This window comes from Ornithorhynchus anatinus, chromosome 1, assembly GCF_004115215.2.
Source record: "Ornithorhynchus anatinus isolate Pmale09 chromosome 1, mOrnAna1.pri.v4, whole genome shotgun sequence".
Lineage (NCBI taxonomy): Eukaryota > Metazoa > Chordata > Mammalia > Monotremata > Ornithorhynchidae > Ornithorhynchus > Ornithorhynchus anatinus.
The window spans coordinates 181,839,734-181,860,849 of NC_041728.1; the positions used below are offsets into that span (position 1 = coordinate 181,839,734).

The 21,116-nt window shown below is 56.7% G+C and overlaps 1 protein-coding gene and 1 non-coding gene across 4 annotated transcripts in view; both read right to left on the reverse strand.

Annotated features, from left to right (window-relative positions):
• Nucleotides 1-1,041: 1,041 nt before the first annotated feature.
• Nucleotides 1,042-21,116, reverse strand: part of PTPRN (protein tyrosine phosphatase receptor type N) — a 48,847-nt gene continuing 28,772 nt past the window's right edge. For all 3 annotated transcript variants that reach the window (XM_029064289.2, XM_029064279.2, XM_039913526.1), the window contains 7 exons: nucleotides 18,837-18,914; nucleotides 17,218-17,337; nucleotides 16,350-16,516; nucleotides 3,846-3,899; nucleotides 1,893-1,957; nucleotides 1,626-1,699; nucleotides 1,042-1,368 (listed from right to left, as the gene is read on the reverse strand). In XM_029064289.2, coding sequence (XP_028920122.1) covers nucleotides 1,297-1,368; nucleotides 1,626-1,699; nucleotides 1,893-1,957; nucleotides 3,846-3,899; nucleotides 16,350-16,516; nucleotides 17,218-17,337; nucleotides 18,837-18,914 — 630 coding nt within the window. In that variant the 3' untranslated portion in view covers nucleotides 1,042-1,296. The remainder of the gene's footprint in view (nucleotides 1,369-1,625; nucleotides 1,700-1,892; nucleotides 1,958-3,845; nucleotides 3,900-16,349; nucleotides 16,517-17,217; nucleotides 17,338-18,836; nucleotides 18,915-21,116) is intronic.
• On the reverse strand, nucleotides 10,389-10,533 carry MIR153-1 (microRNA mir-153-1). The gene has a single exon (NR_034745.1). It is a non-coding gene; the product is annotated as a microRNA mir-153-1 (primary transcript).

Here is a 21,116-nt window from a genome sequence, read left to right on the forward strand (position 1 = left end):
GCCCGGGCTTGGGAGTCAGAGGTCGTGGGTTCCGATCCCGCCTCCGTCACTCAGCTGTGTGACTTCTTTGTGCCTCAGTGACCTCATCTGGAAAATGGGGATGAAGACCGGGACCCCCCCCCCCCCGTGGAACAAGCTGATGACCTCGGATCTCCCCCCAGCGCTTAGAACAGTGCTTGGCACACAGTAAGCGCTTAAGAAATACCATCGTTACGAAATACCGTAAGGAAGTAAGTCACCCGGGTCTTCCTGACTCCCAGGCCGGGGCTCTACCCACTGGGCCGCGCTCCTTTCACCGCATTCTCTCCCCGAGAAGCCGCGAGGCTTAGCGGAAAGAGCCCGGGCCCGGGAGTCAGCGGTCGCGGGTTCTAATCCCGCCCCCGCCACCGGTCGGCCGGGTGACGCCGGGCCGGTCGCTTCCCTGGGCCTCGGTGACCCCCTCCGCAAAATGGGGACGGAGACCGTGAGCCCCGCGGGGCGGGGGGGGACGACCCGGCGACCTCGGGTCTCCCCCCAGCGCCCAGAAGGGTGCTCGGCCCGTGGTCGGCGCTTGGCTCGGCGCCTCAGCGGAAAGAGCCCGGGCCCGGGAGTCAGAGGTCGCGGGTTCGGATCCCGGCTCCGCCCCTCGTCAGCCGGGCGGCTTCGGGTAAGTCACTCCTCTCAGCGACCTCATCTTCAAAGGGGGACGAAGAGCGGGAGCCCCACGGGGGACCACCCGGTCACCTCGGGTCTCCCCCAGCGCCCAGAGCGCCGCGTGGCACATAGTAAGCGCTTCACAGATACCGTCGTCCTCTCCGGCCCCCCTTCCCGCTTCACCTTCCGGGCCGAGCCCACCCTCCCCACCCTGCCGGGGCCTCGGCTCCGAGAGGGTGATGAACGGTGGCGAGGGAGACGTCCGGGCGGCGGGGAAGGCCTATCTCTCGGTGGCACCGGGTCGGGGGGACCCGGCCGGCGCCGATAAACCCCCCCCGGCGGGGCGGGGCGGCGGGCCGGAGGACGCGCGGGGCACGGCCGATAAGGCCCGAGGAGCCGGAGGCCGGGTTGCATCTGCGGAGACGACACGACAGCTTTATTCACGTCGATACAAAATTAGATTTCTCTAGAAATAGCTCCGATCCACCCAAGGGAGGGCGGGCCGCGGCGGGCCCCCCGAGCTCGGGGGGCAAGGGGGAGACGGGGGCAGAGGGGGTCCCGGACCCCCCGCCCCGTCACGCGGGCGGGGGGGAGGCCCGGCGGGGGCACACAGACACGGAGGGGCGGGCCGGGGGGCGAGGACGGGCCGCAAGCGGGGGCTGCTCACTGAGGCAGGGCTTTCAGGATGGCGTTGACTTCCTCCGCCACGGCGGTCAGCGCGAACTCAAACTGGTCCTGGGGAGGGACGGCCGGGCGAGGGGTCAACCCCGGACCCCCTCGTCCTCTCCCCCACCCCCGACCCTCTCAGGCGGGACGCGGGTCGTCGGCCGGAGGAAGGCCGTCACGCTGGGCCGCGGGCCCGGGCGGGATTTAGGCGAGGACGTGGGGGCCGGGCCGGCTCCCCGCCCCGGGACGGACACCCCCGGGGGGCCGCCGGCGACCGGCGAGCCCGGGGGAGTCGGGGGGGGGGGGGGGCGCCCGAGGGGGGTCACCTTGGTGCGGACGAGGCCCGGTCGCTGGTCCCGGATGTGTTCCAGGGTGGCGGCGATGTCGATCTCCTTCACCCCTGGGGGACGGAAGGCCCGGGGTGGCCGGAGGCCGGACCGGAGGCCCGGGGCGGCCGGCGGAGACGGGGCGGAGGGGCCCAGCCGGGGAAGACCCTCCCTCCCGGGCGCGCCGGGGCGGGACCGGGGGGGGGGTGGGGGGGTGGGGGGAGACCGAGGAGCCCCGAGGGCGGGCGGGGAAGGGGGACGTCTCACCCTTGGCCATCCGGTTGAGCACCATGTCGATGAGGATGTAGGTGCCCGCCCTCCCCGCCCCGTCGCTGAAAAAGACGGCACGGCGGGCGATGACCCCGGTCGCCTGGTTTGGGGGCGCGGGGCGGCGTTGGGGGGGGGGGGTGGGTCGTGGGCGTAGATGAAATAATCTCCCGATGGGGAGGCGGGCCGTCCTGCCCCCCCGATGCCTCCTCCAGGCCGGGGGGGTCGGGGCAGGCCGCTTGGACGGCGGGCATTGGGGGTCCGGGGGGTCTCGGGGGGTGGGGGGGGGGCAGAGAGGGAGGGAGGGGCCCGAGGAGGAGGATGAGGAGGAAGAGGACGTCCCACGATCGCCCTCTGGGACTCCGCCGTCGTCCCGTCCCCCCCCAGGCCCCCATCGTCCATCCCCGCCCACGCCCCCCTCCTTCCCCCCGCCAGTTGTCATCCATCCCCCCCGCCCAACACACAGAGTTCCCCCCATCCTTTGTCATCCCCACCCCCCACCCACCCACACATTCATTCATTCAGTCGTATCTATCGAGCGCTTACTATGTGCAGAGCACTGGACTGAGCGCTTGGAAGGGACAGTTCGGCAACAGAGAGAGACGGTCCCCGTCCATTGACGGGACACGTACACACCTAGTGCCCTCCATCATTTGTCTTCCTTCCCCACCTCACACACACACACACAACACACAGAGTTCCCCCTGTCATTTGTCATCACCGCACACACAACACACACACAGAGTTCCCCCCATCATTTGTCATCCCCACTACACACACACACATACACACCTAGTTCCCCCACCATTTGTCATCCATCCCCACCACACACACACACACACACCTAGTTCCCCCACCATTTGTCATCCATCCCCACCACACACACACACACACACCATATACACACAAAGTTCCCCCCCGGCGCGGCTCCCCGGGCTTGGGAGTCAGGGGTCATGGGTTCGAATCCCCACTCTGCCACTCGTCAGCTGGGTGACTGTGGGCGAGTCACTTCGCTTCTCTGGGCCTCAGTGACCTCATCTGGAAAATGGGGATGAAGACCGGGAGCCTCCCGTGGGACCACCTGATGACCCCGTATCTCCCCCGGTGCTTAGAACGGTGCTCTGCACATAGTGAGCGCTTAACGGATACCGACATTATTATTATTGTCATCATCATTTGTCATCCCCCCTCCCCCCCGCAGAGTTCCCACCATCATTTTTCATTCCCAACACACACACACACACACACACATCTAGTTCCCCCCATCATTTTTCATCCCCCCCCACACCTAGTTCCCCCTATCATTTGTCATCCACCCCCACAACACATACAACACACAAACACACCTAGTTCCCCCCATCATTTGTCATCACCCCCCCCCCCACAACACACACACACACACACACACACATAGCGTTCCCCCCATCATTTTTCATCCCCCCCCACACCTAGTTCCCCCTATCATTTGTCATCCGTCCCCACAACACACACAACACACATACACACCTAGTTCCCCCCATCATTTGTCATCCATCCCCACCACACGCAACACAAACACAGAGTTCCCCCATCATATGTCATATACACACACACACACACACACAAACACCCCTAGTTCCCCCCGTCATTTGTCATCCATCCCCACCACAGACACACACAACACACCCAGAGTTCCTCCCATCATTTTTCATCCCCCCCCTCCACCTAGTTCCCCTTATCATTTGTCATCCGTCCCCACAACACACACGACACACATTCACACCTAGGTCCCCCCATCATTTGCCATCCATCCCCACCACCCACAACACACAGAGTTCCCCCATCATACGTCATCCCCACCACACCCACATACCCAGTTCCCCCCATCATTTGTCATCCAGCCCCACCACACACACACACACAAACACACACGACACAAGCACACTCCCACGCCCGGCCCAAGCCATTCATTACCTGCAGTGGACGATGACGGGACAGGAGCGACCCCGGTAACACTTGTTCACCTTCCTGAAACACAAACGGGGCGTCGGCGTCGGTCGGGGCGGCCGGGGCCGGGGGCCGGGCCCGGGGGAGGCGACGGGGAAGGGGACTCGGTCCCCCCCCGCGCCCCGCTCGTCTCTGGAGGCCGGGACCGGGGGTGTTATTAGTATCAATAAATTAACAATGGTATTTGTTAAGCGCTTACCGTGGGCCAGGCACGGTACCAAGCACCGAGGTGGATACAAGCAAATGGGGTTGGACGCGGTCCCCGTCCCACGTGGGGCGCCCGGTCTTCATCCCCGTTTTACAGCTGAGGTCCCTGAGGCCCAGAGAAGTGAAGGGACTCGCCCCAGGTCACCCAGCAGACGAGTGGTGGAGTCAGGATCAGAACCCATGACCTTCTGATGCCCAGGCCTGGGCTCTACCCACTACATCATGCTGTGTTAATAATAATGATAACATAGTAATAATAACGATATAATAATAACTCCGCATACAGTACGCACTTAACAAACGCCAACACTACCATTGCTACTAATAACGACGACGGTATTGGTTGAGCGCTCATCATATGCCAAGCACCGTTCTAAGCGCCGGGAGGGGATACAAGGTGATCGGGTTGTCCCGCGTGGGGCTCCCAGTCTTCATCCCCCTTTCCCAGAGGAGATAGGCCCAGAGGAAGGGAAATGACTTGCCCAAGGTCACGCAGTCGACCGGCGGCGGAGCCGGGATTAGAACCCGCGACCTCTGACTCCCAGGTCCGGTGAGCGATGAAGGTGGGGAGGGTCAGATCCCAGGGCCCTCCGGCCCCCTCCACGGACCTGTGGCAACCTCCAGCTCCCTCCGGTTGCCCGCGGGGCCTCGCAGTGCTCCCGGGGGGCCTCCAGCGCCCTCCAGTTCTCTACAGTGTCCTCCGGCTCCTTCCAGAGACCTCCGGCGCCTTCCGGGGGGCTCCAGTGCCCTCCGGCACCCTCCAGTTCCCCCCGTGGCCCTCCGGTTCCCTCCGGTGCCCTCCGGCTCTCTCCAGTGCCCTCTAGCACCCTCCAGTTCCCCCCCGTGGCCCTCCGGTGCCCTCCAGCTCTCTGCAGTGCCCCCCAGTTCCCCCCATGGCCCACCAGTTCCCTCCAGCTCTCTCCAGTGCCCCCCAGCACCCTCCAGTTTCCCCCGCGGCCCACCGGTTCCCTCCGGCTCTCTCCGGTGCCTCTCAGCACCCTCCAGCTGTTTCCAGTGCCCTCCAGCCCCCTCCAGTTCCCCCCGTGGCCCACCGGTTCCCCGCAGCTGTTTCCGGTGCCCCCCAGCAACCCTCCAGTTGCCCCCAGGGTCCTCCAGTGCCCCCCAGTCACCCTCCAGTTCCCTCCCAGGGTCCTCCAGTGCCCTCCAGTGGGCTCCAGTGCCCTCCAGGGTCCTCCAGCGCCTTCTAGGGTCTTGGAGTTAACCCGTCGATCAAGCGTATCGATCGAGTGCCTCCTGGGTGCAGAGCACTGGCCTAAGCACTGGGGCGAGGCCAATCGAACAACAGACCCGCCCCTGCCCACCACGAGCTCACAGTCTAGAGCGGGAGACGGACATGAATACCGATCAATAAGTGATGGCTATGAACGGATCGGCCCGGCCCCGCCCCGCCCCCGGTCTGCCGTGTGACCTCGGGTGAGTCACTTCACTGCTCTGGGCCTCACTTTCCTCCTCTGGAAAATGGGGATGGAGACTGGGAGCCCCACGGGGGACGGGGACTAGAGCCCGACCCCCTTTGTTTGGATCCATCCCGGTGCTTAGCATGGCTCAGTGGAAAGAGCCCGGGCTTGGGAGTCAGAGATCATGGGTTCGAATCCCGGCTCTGCCACTTGTCAGCTGTGGGACTGTGGGCGAGTCACTTCCCTTCTCTGGGCCTCAGTGACCGCATCTGGAAAATGGGGATGAAGACTGTGAGCCCCACGTGGGACGACCCGATGACCCCGTATCTCCCCCAGCGCTTAGAACGGTGCTCCGCACATAGTAAGCGCTTAACAGATACCAACATTATTATACAGTAAGCGCTTAATAAATACCACTATTATTATTACTAATTATTATTATTAGTGCTCTCCAGGGCCTTCTTTCTCCCTCCAGGGTCCCTTAGTGCCCTGCAGAGTGCCCCAGGCCCAGCGTGGCTCCGTGGAAAGAGCCCGGACTTGGGAGTGAGAGGTCACGGGTTCGAATTCCGCCCACTCGTCAGCTGTTGACTGAGGGGCAGTCGCTTCCCTTCTCTGGGCCTCAGTGACCCCATCTGTCAAATGGGGATGAAGCCCGTGACCCTCACGTGGGACAACCTGATCACCTTGTGATCCTCCCCAGCGCGTAGAACAGTGCTTGGCACATAGTAAGCGCTTAACAAGTGCCATCGTTATTATTATCATCCCCCCACTCCCTCCTCTGCCCACCCCCAGGTAGGATTAAGCCCGGCCCCGGGCGGACTGGAGAGAAGAGAAAAGACTGGAAACACCGGGCGACCGAGGCCTGTGGGCAGGGCACGTTCATTCATTCATTCATCCAGCGGTATTTATTGAGCGCCTACTGTGTGCGGAGCACTGCGCTAGGCCCTTGGGAGAGTCCGGGACGACAATAAGCAGACACGTTACTGTAAACCCGTCACTGGGCAGGGATTGTCTCTATCTGTTGCCGAATTGTATATTCCAAGCGCTTAGTACAGAGCTCTGCACATAGTAAGCGCTCAATAAATACTATTGAATGAATGAATGAACATTCCCTGCCCGCAACGAGCTTACAGTCTAGTGGGGAAGACGGATATTAAATTTAAAAAATGACAGATATGAACGTAATGCGTCTGTTTATTGTATTGTCCTCTCCCAAGCACTTAGTTGGGTGGTCCACACATGGTAATAATAATAATAATAATGAATAATAATAATAAATAATAATAATGATGATGGCATTTGTTAAGGAGAAGCAGCGTGGCTCAGTGGAAAGAGCACGGGCTTTGGAGTCAGGGCTCATGAGTTCGAATCCCAGCTCTGCCACTTGTCGGCTGTGTGACTGTGGGCGAGTCACTTAACTTCTCCGTGCCTCAGTTCCCTCATCTGTAAAATGGGGATTAAGACTGTGAGCCCCACGTGGGACAACCTGATTCCCCTATGTCTACCCCAGCGCTTAGAACAGTGCTCGGCACATAGTAAGCGCTTAACAAATACCAACATTATTATTAAGGGCTTACGACATGCAGTAATAATAATAATTAATAATGATGATGGCATTTAAGTGCTTACTATGTGCAGTAATAATAATAAAAAAAATAATAATGATGATGGCATTTTTTTAAGTGCTTACTACGTGCGAAGCACCGTTCAAAGCAAATTCTGGTACTTGTTAAGCACTTACTGTGCCAAGCACTGTTCTATGCGCAGGAGCACTGTTCTAAGAAGGCGCTCAATAAATACCGTCGAATGAATGAATCAGTGAATGACTGAATGGGCAGAGACCTGGAAGGGGCAGTGAGTCAGCCTCACCCAGCATTGTGACGTCTCTATCGCTCAGTCAGGCAGTGGTACTTATTGGGTGCTTACGGTGTGCAGAACACTGGACTAAGCGCTTGGGAGAGGGCAATAAACAGACACAGTCCCTGCCCACAACGAGCTCCCTGCTTCCTCACTCTTGCCCCCCAACCCCAAGAAGCAGCACGACCTAACGGGTAGAGCCCGGGCCTGGGAGTCCGAGGTCCTGGGTTCTAATCCCGCCTCCGCCACTTCTCCGCCGAGTGACCTCCGGCCAGCCACTCTGCTTCTCTGGGCCTCGGTTACCTCGTCTGTAAAATGGGGGTTGAGACTAAGAAGGGATTGAGTCAGCCTACTTCGTATCTACCCCAGCACTTAATAACAATGGCCTCGGTTAAGTGCTTACCATGTGCCAGGCACTGTACCGAGCGCTGGGATGGAAACGTGGAAATCGAGATGGGCGCGTCCCTGGCCCACGTGGGATTCGTGGTCTCCATCCCCGTTTTCCAGATGGGGGAAACTGAGGCATGGAAAAGTGAAGTGACTGGTCCAGGGTCACACAGCTGCCCGCTTCAGGTCTCTGCCCGTCCGTCCATCCATCCAATATTCATTCATTCATTCAATCAACCATTCATTCAATATTCATTCATTCAACATTCATCCACTCATTCAATATCATTCATTCAATATTCATTCATTCATCCAATCATTCATCCAATATCCTTCATTCAATATTCATTCAATATCCATTCATTCAGTCAACAGTCATCCACTCATTCAATATTCATTCATTCACTATTCATTCATTCAACATTCATCCACTCATTCAATATCATTCATTCATCCATCCAATCATTCATCCAATATCATTCATTCACTATTCATTCATTCACTGTCCATTCATTCATTCAACAGTCATCCACTCATTCGATATCATTCATTCATCCATCCAATCATTCATCCAATATCATTCATTCACTATTCATTCATTCACTGTCCATTCATTCATTCAACAGTCATCCACTCATTCGATATCATTCATTCATCAATCCAATCATTCATCCAATATCATTCATTCACTATTCATTCATTCACTGTCCATTCATTCATTCAACAGTCATCCACTCATTCGATACCATTCATTCAATATTCATTCATTCATTCAACATTCATCCACTCATTCAACATTCATTCATTCATTCATTCATTCATTCCTTCAACGTTCATTCAATGGGATGTATTGAGCACTTACTTGGAACACTGCTCCAGCGCTTAGAACAGTGCTTGGCCCAGTAAGCTCTAAACAAGTACCAGGATCCTCATAGAACAGTGCTTGGCATACAGAAGGTGCTAAACGAATAGCCAACACCATCACCACGATCACTCTATTAGTAGTAGGAGTAGTATTACTCTATCGTATGATAGATGAGCGGGCCCACGCGGCGCCTGCGCTGGGCTCAGTAGAAGCAGCAGGGCGGAGTGGGCGGAGGCGGGGGGGGGGCCTGGGAGTCAGCAGGTGGTGGGTTCTAATCCCGCCCCTGCCCCTTGTCGGCTGGGTGGCCTTGGGCAAGCCACTTCACTTCTCGGTGCGCCTCGGGGCCCTCGGCCGACGGAGGCCCCGCCCGCCGGCACGTGACCACGTCGTCCGCGCGCTCAGGCCCCGCCCGTCTCGGCCCCGCCCACCGGCACGTGACCACGCCCCCTCCGCGCGCGCTCAGGCCCCGCCCGCCGCGGCCCCGCCCGCCGGCACGTGACCACGCCCCTCCGCGCGCTCAGGCCCCGCCCGCCGCGGCCCCGCCCGCCGGCACGTGACCACGCCCCTCCGCGCGCCCCCGGCCCCGCCCACCTCCCTCGCGCCGCTCCCGCAGTCCACGCCCCCACCTGCCCCCTCCACGGGCCCCGCCCCCAACGCCTGGCCCCGCCCCCTCCAGCCTCGCCCTCGGAGGCCCCGCCCCTTCCCTGGGGCGTCTCCCGCGACCCCGCCCCTCGGAGACCCCGCCCTCCGTCCCCTGGCCCCGCCCCCTCTCCGGCCCCGCCCCTCCGCGACCCTCCCACCGTCCTGATGATGTTGTTGGTATTTGTGAAGCGCTTACTACGTGCAGAGCACTGTTCTAAGCGCTGGGGGAGACCCAGGGGAATCAGGTTGTCCCACGTGGGGCTCCCGGTCTTCATCCCCATTTTCCAGATGAGGGAACTGAGGCCCAGAGAAGTGAAGTGACTCGCCCACAGTCACACGGCTGACAAGTGGCCGAGCGGGGATTCGAACTCATGACCTCTGACTCCAAAGCCCGTGCTCTTTCCACTGAGCCACGCTGTTTCGCCGTCCTCTGAGGCCCCGCCCCCCTCCCCTCAGGCCCCGCCCTCTGACGCCCCGCCCTCATCTCTGTGATCTTCTCCGTTGCCCAATTATCCATTCCAAGCGCTCAGTCCAGTGCTCTGCACACAGTAAGCGCTCAATAAATACAATTGAATGAATGAATCTCTGGCCACGCCCCATTCAGGCCCCGCCCCTCAGGCCCCGCCCCCTGACGCCCCGCCCTCATCCCTGTGATCTCTGTTGCCCAATTATCCATTCCAAGCGCTTAGTCCAGTGCTCTGCACACAGTAAGCGCTCCATAAATACTATCGAATGAATGAATGAATCTCTGGCCCCGCCCCCTCAGGCCCCGCCCCCTGCCTCACTCTTCTTTGGCCCCGCCCCCCGGCGCGCCGTCATGGCAACGCCCCTCTGAGGCCCCACCCTCCACCTCCGACCACGCCCCTCTCTAGCCACGCCCCCTCTGAGGTCACGCTCTGCCCCTGACCCCGCCCCCTCCCGGCCCCGCCCACCGAGGTCCCGTGGTGTCCGCGCGCGCCTTGCTGGTGGCTCCGCCCCCCCGTGCCGCCCCAGCCCGCCCTCTAGCGGCCACTTCTGTCCTAGCTCTTCCCGGCCTCTTTCCCGGCCTCTTCCCTGCCTTTTCCCGGCCTTTTTTCCCGGCCTTTTTTCCCGGCCTTCTCCCCCGGGCTCGTCCCCGGGCTCTCCCGTCGGAACCGTCCGTGCAGCCGCCACACCTGCCAATGATCACTTTTGTGACTATGCAACTGGAGCCAGAGTACTAAGCTGCAGATCACAAAAATGACACTGGCAGCTGTGAGAGAGAGAGAGAGACAGAGAGACAGACAGGCAGAGACAGACAGAGACAGGCAGAGACGACAGCCAGCAGAGACAGAAGAAAGAGGGAGAGACAGAGAGAGAGACAGACAGAGACAGAGAGAGGCAGCAGAGACAGAAGTCCGAGGGAGAGACAGAGAGGCAGAAAAACAGACTGAGAGTGAAGACAGAAAAGGCAGGGAGTAGAGACAGACAGAAGAGAGAGACAGAGAGACAGAAGGGGTGACAGAGAGACAGAGAAGGAGACAGACAGAAAGAGACAGTGAGAGAGAAAGAGACAGTGAGAGACAGGGAGAAAGAGGGAGGCAGCAGAGACAGAAGGCAGAATGAGAGACAGCAAGAGACTGGGAGTGAAGACAGAAAGGCAGGGGGTAGAGACAGACAGCAAGAGACAGAAAGAGACAGTGAGAGAGAAAGGGACAGTGAGAGACAGACAGAGACAGGGCAAAAGAGGGAGAGGCAGGCAGACAGAGAGGGGCAGCAGAGACAGAAGTCAGAATGAGAGACAGACAGAGACCGAGAGTGAAGACAGAAAAGGCAGGGAGTAGAGACAGACAGAAGAGAGACAGAGTAAGAGACAGAAGGGGTGACAGAGACAGAATAAGAGACAGACAGAAAGAGACAGTGAGAGAGAAAGAGACAGTGAGAGACAGACAGAGACAGGGCGAAAGAGGGAGAGGCAGGCAGACAGAGAGGGGCAGCAGAGACAGAAGTCAGAATGAGAGACAGACAGAGACCGAGAGTGAAGACAGAAAAGGCAGGGAGTAGAGACAGACAGAAAGAGAGAGACCGAGAAAGAGACAGTGAGAAAGAGACAGTGAGAGACAGACAGAGACAGGGAGAAAGAGGGAGGCGGCAGAGGCAGAAGGCAGAATGAGAGACAGCGAGAGACAGAGAATGAAGACAGAAAGGCAAGGGGTAGAGACAGACAGAGCAAGAGACAGACAGAAAGAGACAGTGAGAGAGAAAGGGACAGTGAGAGACAGGCAGAGACAGGGCGAAAGAGGGAGAGGCAGGCAGAGAGAGGCAGCAGAGACAAAAGTCAGAATGAGAGACAGAGAGAGAAAGACAGAGACCAAGAGTGAAGACAGAAAAGGCAGGGAATAGAGACAGACAGAAAGAGAGAGACAGAGAGACAGAAGGGGTGACAGAGACAGAATAAGAGACAGACAGAAAGAGACAGTGAGAGAGAAAGAGACAGTGAGAGACAGAGACAGGGCGAAAGAGGCAGACAGGCAGACAGATAGAGGCGGCAGAGACAGAAGTCAGGATGAGAGACAGAAAGACAGAGACTGAGCGAAGACAGAAAAGGCAGGGAGTAGAGACAGAAAGAGAGAGACAGAGTAAGAGACAGAAAGAGACAGTGAGAGACAGAGACAGGGCAAAAGAGGGAGAGACAGGCAGAAAGAGAGAGGCAGCAGAGACAGAAGTCAGAATGAGAGACAGAGACCGAGAGTGAGGACAGAAAAGGCAGGGAGTAGAGACAGACAGAAAGAGAGAGACAGAGAAAGAGACAGTGAGAGACAGACAGAGACAGGGCGAAAGAGGGAGAGGCAGATAGAGAGGGGCAGCAGAGACAGAAGTCAGAATGAGAGACAGAGAGACAGAGACTGAGAGTGAAGACAGAAAAGGCAGGGAGTAGAGACAGACAGAAGAGAGACAGAGTAAGAGACAGAAAGAGACAGTGAGAGAGAAAGGGACAATGAGAGACAGGCAGAGACAGAAGTCAGAACGAGAGACAGAAAGACAGAGACTGAGAGTGAAGGCAGAAAGACAGGGAGTAGAGATAATAATAAAAATAATGTTGGTATTTGTTAAGCGCTTACTATGTGCCGAGCACTGTTCTAAGCGCTGGGGGAGATACAGGGTCATCAACTCTTCCCACGTGAGGCTCACAGTTAATCCCCATTTTACAGATGAGGGTAGTGAGGCACAGAGAAGTCAAGTGACTTGCCCACCGTCACACAGCTGACAAGTGGACAGAAAGAGAGAGACAGAGTAAGAGACAGAAAGAGACAGCGAGAGAGAAAGAGACAATGAGAGACAGACAGAGACAGGGTGAAAGAGGGAGGCAGCAGAGACAGAAGTCAGAATGAGAGACAGAGAGAGAAAGAGAGACAGAAAGAGACCGAGAAGGAAGTCAGAAAGAGAGGGAGTAGAGACAGAGACAGAGACAGAAAGGGAGAGAGAGAGAGACAGAAAGAGACTGAGAGTGAAGTCAGAGACAGGAAGTAGAGACAAACAGAGACAGAAAGGGTGACAGAGGGAGAGACAGAGGAAGAGACAGACAGAAAGAGACAGTGAGAGAGAAAGAGACTGTGAGAGACAGAGACAGAAAGGGCGACAGAGGGAGAGACAGGCAGGCAGACAGAGGCAGCAGAGACAGAAGTCAGAGCAGAGGGCCAGAGACAGAAAGACAGAGACAGAAGTCAGGGTGAGAGACAGAGAGGAAGTGAGAGACAGAGACTGAAGAAAGAGTGAGAGACAGAGAGGGAGTGAGAGAGACGGAGATGGAGAGACAGGAAAGTGAGAGACGGAGAGAGAGTCTGAGACGGAGACCCAGAGACAGAAGACCGAGCGAGAGACAGAGAGTGACAGAGACAGAGAGCGAGAGACATAGAGAGCGAGGGAAGCAGAAGCGGTGTGGCTCAGTGGCTAGAGCCCGGGCCTGGGAGTCAAGAGGACGTGGGTTCTAATTCCGGCCCCGCCATCTTTCTGCTGTGTGACCTTGGGCAAGCGACTTCACTTCTCTGGGCTTCAGTCTCCTCATCGGGAAAATGGGGATGAAGACTGTGAGCCCCACGGGGGATGGCCTTGTGTCTACCTCAGTGCTTAGAACGGTGCTTGGCACATAGTAAGCGCTTAACAAATACCATCATCATTATTATTCTAAGGAGGTAGAAGGAAAGAGGAGAAGAAAATCAGAGGTAAATGAAAGGGCCGTGAGATAGAGAAGCAGTGTGGCTCAGTGGAAAGAACCCAGGTTTGGGAGTCAGAGGTCATGGGTTCGAATCCCGGCTTTGCCACTGGGCAGCTGGGTGACTGTGGGCGCGTCACTTCACTTCTCTGTGCCTCAGTGACCTCATCTTAAAATGGGGATTAACTGTGAGCCTCACGTGGGACAACCTGATTATCCTGTATCTACCCCAGCCCTTAGAACAGTGCTCGGCACAGAGTAAGCGCTTAACAAATACCAACATTATTATTATTATTATTATTAGACACACACAGGGGAGAGACAGAGAGAGAGAGGGATGGGGTGGGGAGACTGAGGAAGGGCAGGAAAAAAGAGCGAGATGGAAGGGGAGGGGACAGACTGACAGACCTTGAGACAGACATGGCTCAGGGGATGGGGAGAGGGGCCGGGGGTGGGTCCAGCCTGGGCAGACTCATGTCACCAGGGAAACCGACCATCCCGGGGACTCAAGGATCCACGGAGGGGGGCATTGGGGCGTTCAGAATATCCCCTCTCCCCCTGTTCAAAGCCTTGCTGAAAGCCCATCTCCTCCAAGAGGCCTTCCCTGCCTGCGCCCTCCTTTCCTCTTCTCCCGCTCCCTTCCGCGTCCGCCCCGACTCGCTCCCTTTCTTCATTCCCCCCATCCCAGGCTTGCACCTCTTACACCCACATCCCTCATTTATTTCTTTCTATTGATGTCCATCTCCTCCGTCCGCTCGTTGTGGGGAGGGAATGTGTCTGTTTGTTGTTGTATTGTCCGCTCCCAAACCCTTAGTACGGCGCTCTGCCCACGGGAAGCGCTCAATAAACACGATTGATTGATTGATTAAAGGAAAGCACGGCTTCAGGAGCTGAGATCTGACCGAGTGGGGGCCGGCGAGGGCCTTCCCTCTTCCTGACAAGGAGAAGCCCCTCACACTCCCAGATCTCTGCCTCTTTTTCCTAATGCGGTATTTGTTAAAACGCTTACTATGTGCCAGGCCCTGTACTAAGCACTGGGCTGGATCCAAGCTAATCAGGTTGGACACAGTCCCCGTCCCACCCGGGCCTCACAGTCTCAGTCCCCATTTTCCAGAGGAGGGAACTGAGGCCCAGAGAAGTGAAGTGACTCGTCCAAGGTCGCGCAGCGGACAAGCGGCGGAGCCGGGATTAGAACCCACGGCCTTCTGACTCCTCTGAGTCCAGGATAAGGGGATGGGGGTGGAACCCCCCCTCCTCTCTCTTCCCTTCCCACCCCCTTCTCTCTCCTCCCCCCTACTCCAAAGATATTTTCTACCCTTCCGCCTCTCAGGGAGGGATGGAAACGTGATTATTTTGTATCCGTCCCAGCGCTTAGCACAGTGCTCAGTTCATAGTAGAAGCAGAGTAGGCAGAGGACCTGGGTTCTAATGCTGACTCTGACACTGGCTTGCTGGGTGACCTTGGGCAAGTCACTTCACTTCTCTGTGCCTCAGTTCCCTCATCTGGAAAATGGGAATTAAGACTGTGAGTCCCAAGTGGGACAGGGACCATGTCAACCAACCGGATCGTCTTGTGCAGTGTGGCCTAGTGGATAGAGCCTGGACCCGGCTTCTAATCCCGGCTCCGCCACGTGTCTCCTGTATGACCTTGGGTAAGTCACTTCACCTCTCTGGGCCTCAGTTTCCCCAAATGTAAAATGGGGATTCAGACTGTGGGCCCCATGTGGGACAGGGACTGTGTCCCACCTCATTATCTCTTATCTACCCTAGCGTTTAATACAGTACCTGGTACATAGTAAGCGCTTAACAAATACCACTATTATTATAATCTACCCCAGTGCTTAGTACAGAGCCTGGTACATAGTAAGCGCTTAACAAATACCACCATTATTATAATCTACCCCAGTGCTTAGTACAGAGCCTGGTACATAGTAAGTGCTTAACAAATACCACCATTATTATGATTATGATTATAATTATCTACCCCAGCGCTTAGTAGAGTGCCTGGTACATAGTAAGCGCTTAACAAATACCACTAATATTACTGTTATTATCTACTCCCATGCTTAGTAGAGTGCCTGGTACATAGTAAGCGCTTAACAAATACCACAGTTGTTATTATTATCTACCCCAGTGCTTAGTACAGTGCCTGGTACATATTAAGCGCTTAACAAATACCACAATTATTATTATTATTATCATCTACCCCAGTGCTTACTACAGAGCCTGGTACATAGTAAGTGCTTAACAAATACCACCATTATTATAATTATGATTATAATGATCTACCCCAGCACTCAGTAGAGTGCCTGGTACATACTAAGCACTTAACAATTACCACCATCATTATTATTATTATTATTATTATTATCTGACCCAGCGCTTAGTACAGTGCCTGGCACTTAGCGCTTAACAAATACAATTATTGTTATTATTATGCTTATAATCATCTACCCCAGCGCTTAGTACAGTGCCCGGTATATAGTAAGCGCTTAACAAGTACAATTATTGTTATTATTATGCTTATAGTCGTCTGATCCAGCGCTTGGTACAGTGTACAATCATTGTTATTATTATGCTTATAGTCGTCTGATCCAGCGCTTAGTACAGTGCCCGGCCCCTAGTAAGCGCTTAACGAATACAATCATCGTTATTATTATGCTTATAATCGTCTGACCCACCGCTTAGTGCAGTGCCTGGCATCTAGTCAGCGCTTAACGGCTACCGTGATATAATGATAATAGTAATAAGGATTGCAGAAGTAAGCGCTGGAGCGACACCCTGATTAGGATGATCCTTATCCTCCGTCCCCCAGGCCTCGTCTCCCATCCCGCGTCCGGCCCCCCGCGCCCCAGCGGGGTCCCCCCGGCCCCCCCCCGGCGACCCCGCCGACCCCGTCGTCCCGCCCCGGCGGTGCCCCCTGACCTTCGGAAGTCGAGGAGGGGCCTTGTGGAGGCCGGGGTGCCGTGGGCCGGCCAGCTGAGGAAGTGGAACTGGGTGAGCGTGCGGCTCTCCTGGCTCTGCACGTTCTTCAGGTAGAAGCTGCGCACCAGGAAATCCTCGCACCAGATATGCTCCGACACCAGGTTCACCTGCGGGGATCCAGACGTCCCGGGGTGGCCACGGTCCGGCCGAGCCAGGCCGCGCCGGGCCGCGCCAGGCCGGACCAGGCCGGGCCCGGCGACGTCCGTCAGTGATCATCCGCGATATTATCGTGGCATTTATCCCCTGGCTGGGATTTGTTCGGTAATAACAATCATGTCATTTGTTCAGCGCTTCCTAAGTGCCGGGCGCTGTAATAATGACGTTGGCATTTGTTAAGCGCCGACCGTGCGCCGAGCACTGCTCTAAGCGCTGGGGGAGATCCGAGGTCATCAGGTCGTCCCACCTGAGCCTCCCACCTCATTTTCCAGATGAGGGAACGGAGGCCCCGAGAGGTGAAGCGACTGACCCAGAGTCACCCAGCTGACGGAGGGCGGAGGCGGGATTAGAACCCAGCACCTCTGACCTCTAAGCCCGGGCTCTCTCCGCCGAGCCACGCTGTAACTAATAAGAATAGCGATGATGACGATGGTATCCGTTAAGCGCTTACTATGCGCCGAGCACCGTTCTAAGCACCGGGGAGGGATAAAAGGTGAGAGGGTCGTCCCCCGTGGGGCTCCCAGCCCTCATCGCCATTTTCCGGATGAGGAAACCGAGGCCCAGAGACGTGACGGGATTTCCCCACAGCAGACCAGTGGCGGAGGCGGGATTAGAACCCACCACCCCCCGCCTCCCGGGCCCGGCCGCTCACCTCGTAGATGTGGTAGAGCGAGGACCCTTCGTCCGGCCAGTAGCGGTCACACTGCTTGACCCCGTCCTCCACCAGCGGCGTCAACATGACGATGACCGTGCAGCCGTTTTCCCACACCATCTGCAATTCAGTCAACGGTACTTATTGAGCGCTTACCGTGTGCGGAGCCCTGGGCTGAGCGCTCGGGAGAGGACAGCAGAACGAGAGAACTGACACATTCCCTGCCCACAGCGAGCTCGCCGGCTAGAGGCGGACCTTAATGGAAAGCCGTCCATCCATGCTATTTACCGAGCGCTCACTCTTTGTGGAGCACTGTGCTAAGCGCTTGGGAGAGGACGACGCGACAATGAACAGCCACGCTCCCTGCCCCCAGTGAGCTGACAGTCTAGCGTGGCTCAGCGGAGAGAGCCCGGGCTTGGGAGTCAGAGGTCATGGGTTCGAACGCTGGTTCTGCCCCTTGGCAGCTGGGTGACCGTGGGCGAGTCACTTCACTTCTCTGGGCCTCAGTTCCCTCATCTGGAAAATGGGGATTAACTGTGAGCCTCACGTGGGCCAACCTGATGACCTTGTATCCCCCCCCAGCGCTTAGAACAGTGCTCTGCACATAGTAAGCGTTTAACAAATGCTCATTTGTATATGTTTTTATTCCCCTATTTATTTTGTTAATGAGGTGTCCATCCCCTTCATTCTATTTATCGTGATTACGTTGTCTTGTTTTTGTCCCTCTCCCCCGATTAGACCGTGGGCCCGTCAGTGGGCAGGGACGGTCTCTCTCCGTTGCCGAATTGTCCATTCCAAGCTCTTAGTCCAGTTCTCTCATAGTAGGCGCTCAATAAATACTATTGAATGAATGAATAAATACTAACATTATTATTATCATTGGGGGGGAGGCAGACATGAATAGAAATGAATAAATGAGGGAGAGGGACGGAAGCGGTGCGGGGAGGGGACGGGGGGCGAGGGAAGAGAGCGAGTCGGGGCGACGCAGAAGGGAGTGGGGCAAGAGGACGGCGGGGGCTCAGTCAGGGAGAAGGGTCGAGGCTTATTGTCCTCTCCCAAGCGTTCAGTAGAGTGCTCTGCGCGCCGGAAGTGCTCAATAAATACGATTGAGTGAACGAACGAAGGGCATCACCCCCAACGCCTGGCCCGGCCCCTCGTCTTCCCTCCGTAATAATACTACTGTGAGCCCGTCACTGGGCAGGGGCGGTCTCTGTCTGTCGCCGAATTGTCCATTCCAAGCGCGCTTAGTCCAGTGCTCTGCACATAGTAAGCGCTCAGTAAATACTATTGAACGAATGAATACTACTACTACTAATAAAGATGGCATTTGAGAAGCACTTACAGTGTGCCCGGCACTGTTCTAAGCGCTGGGGGGGATCCAAGATATTCCGGGTTGGACACGGTCCCTGTCCCACATGGGACTCCCAGCTTTCATCCCCGTTTTCCAGAGGGGGGAACTGAGGCCCAGAGGAGCGAAGCGACTTAAGGTCACGCAGCGGCCGAGTGGGGGAGCGGGGATTAGAACCCATGACCTTCTGATTCCCGGGGCCGGGGTGAATGGGGGGAGGAGGATGGAGGGAGGGGGTCCCCAGGTGGTCCCCCCCGCCCCGATCGCTCACCTGCCAGAAGTCGGCGATGGTGTGGGACAGCGGGCCCTGGGTGGCGATGTAGGCCGGCATCCGTGGATCGTGTTCAATCTGGGGGAGGGGAGGAACGATTCCGGGGTTCGGGGGGCTGTCGCGGGGGCCGGTGGGTAGCCGCGAGGGGGTGGGGGGCAGCCTGGGGGGTGGGGGGCATCGACGGGGCGCCGGGGAGCAGCACTGGGGGCGGGGAGGCCCGCACGGGGGCTGGAGGTGATTGTGCACGTGGACAGAGAGAGGCCATCTTGATCATCAGAATTGCGGTATTTGTGAATAATAATGTTGGTATTTGTTAAGCGCTCACTATGTGCAGAGCACTGTTCTAAGCGCTGGGGTACATAGAGGGTCATCGGGTCGTCCCACGAGAGGCTCGCAGTCTTCATCCCCATTTTACAGATGAGGGAACCGAGGCCCAGAGAAGTGAAGTGACTTGCCCAAAGTCACGCAGCTGCCAAGTGGCAGAGTTGGAATTCGAACCCATGACCTCTGGTTCTCAAGCCCGGGCTCTTTCCGCCGAGCCACGCCGCTTCTCAAGTGAAGGGCCTACTGTGTGCCGGGCACTGTACTGAGCCCTGGGGTGGAGACGAGCAAATGGGGTTGGACACGGTCCTCGTCCCACGTGGGGCTCACGGTCGCCATCCCCATTGTACGGAGGAGGGAACTGAGGCCCAGAGAAGTGAAGTGACTCGCCCAAGGTCACCTAGCAGGCAAGTGGCCGAGGCGGGATAGGAAGCCAAGTCCTTCTCATTCATCCAATCGTATTTATTGAGCGCTCAACGGGGTGCGGAACGCTGTACTGAACGCTTGGGAGAACACAATATGACAATAAACAGACTGACTTCCAGGCCCAGGCTCTATCCACTAGGGGGGCCCCTGCTTCCCTTGCCATCCAGGGTAATAATAATAATAATAATAATAATAATAATAGTATGTGTTAAGCAATTACTATGTGCCAGACCCTGTGCTAAGCACTGGGGAAGATACAAGCAAATGGGGTTGGACACGGTCCCCGTCCCACATGGGGCTCACGGTCTTCAGCCCCACTTTACAAGAGAGGGTAACAGTCCCAGAGAAGTCGCCGAAGCTCCCATGCAGACAAGCGGCAGAGCAGGATTAGAACCCAGATCCTTCTGACTCCCAGGCCTGGGCTCTACCCACTAGGGGGCGCTGCTTCTCAGGGGGGCAGAGGGGCAGAGGGCAGGATTGCTGAGACCACTGGGGTTCACTGTCCCTGCTCCCTCCTCTGTCAAATGGGGGTGAAGACCTTGAGCCCCCTGTGGGACAGGGACCGTGTCCAACCCCATTTGCTTGTCTCCACCCCAGCGTTTAGTACAGTGCCCGGCACATAGTAAGCGCTTCACAAATGTCACACTTATCATTCCTATCACTGTTTCATCTCCCTGAGCCTCAGTTCCCCCAACTGTAAAACGGGGGTGAAGACCGTGAGCCCCACCTAGGACAGGGACCGTGTCCAACCCCATTTGCTCGTCTCCACCCCAGCGTTTAGTACAGTGCCCGGCACATACTAAGTGCTTCACAAATGTCACATTTATTATTCCTATCACTGTTTCATCTCCCTGAGCCTCAGTTCCCCCAACTGTAAAACGGGGGTGAAGACCGTGAGCCCCACCTAGGACAGGGACCGTGTCCAACCCCATTTGCTTACATCCACTCCAGTGTTTAGCACAGTGCCTGGCACATAATAAGTGCTTAATAAATACCGTAATAATAATAATCACAATAGGGGATAGAGCACAGGTCTGGGAGTCAGTCAGAAGGACCTGGGTTCTAATCCTGGCTTCACCTCGTGTCTCCTGTGTGACCTTGGACAAGTCATTTCATTTCTCTGGGCCTCAGTGCCCTCATCTATAAAATGGGGATTGAGGCTGTGAGCCTCAGGTGGGATAGGGACTGTGTCCAATCCGATTTGCTTGTATCCCTCCCCCCCCCGCCAGCGCTTAGTACAGTGCCTGGCACATAATAATAATGTTGGTATTTGTTAAGTGCTTACTATGTGCAGAGCACTGTACTAAGCTCTGAGAAGCGCTTAACAGAAACTGCAATTATTATTACATCATCCTCTCCCAAACTTTCGGCGAGAAGCAGCGTGGCTCAGTGGCGAGAGCCCGGGCTTGGCGGGCAGAGGACGTGGGTTCGAATCCCGGCTCCGCCGCTTGTCAGCTGGGTGATTTTGGGCAAGCCGCTTCACTTCTCTGTACCTCAGTGACCTCATCTGGAAAATGGGGATGAAGACTACGA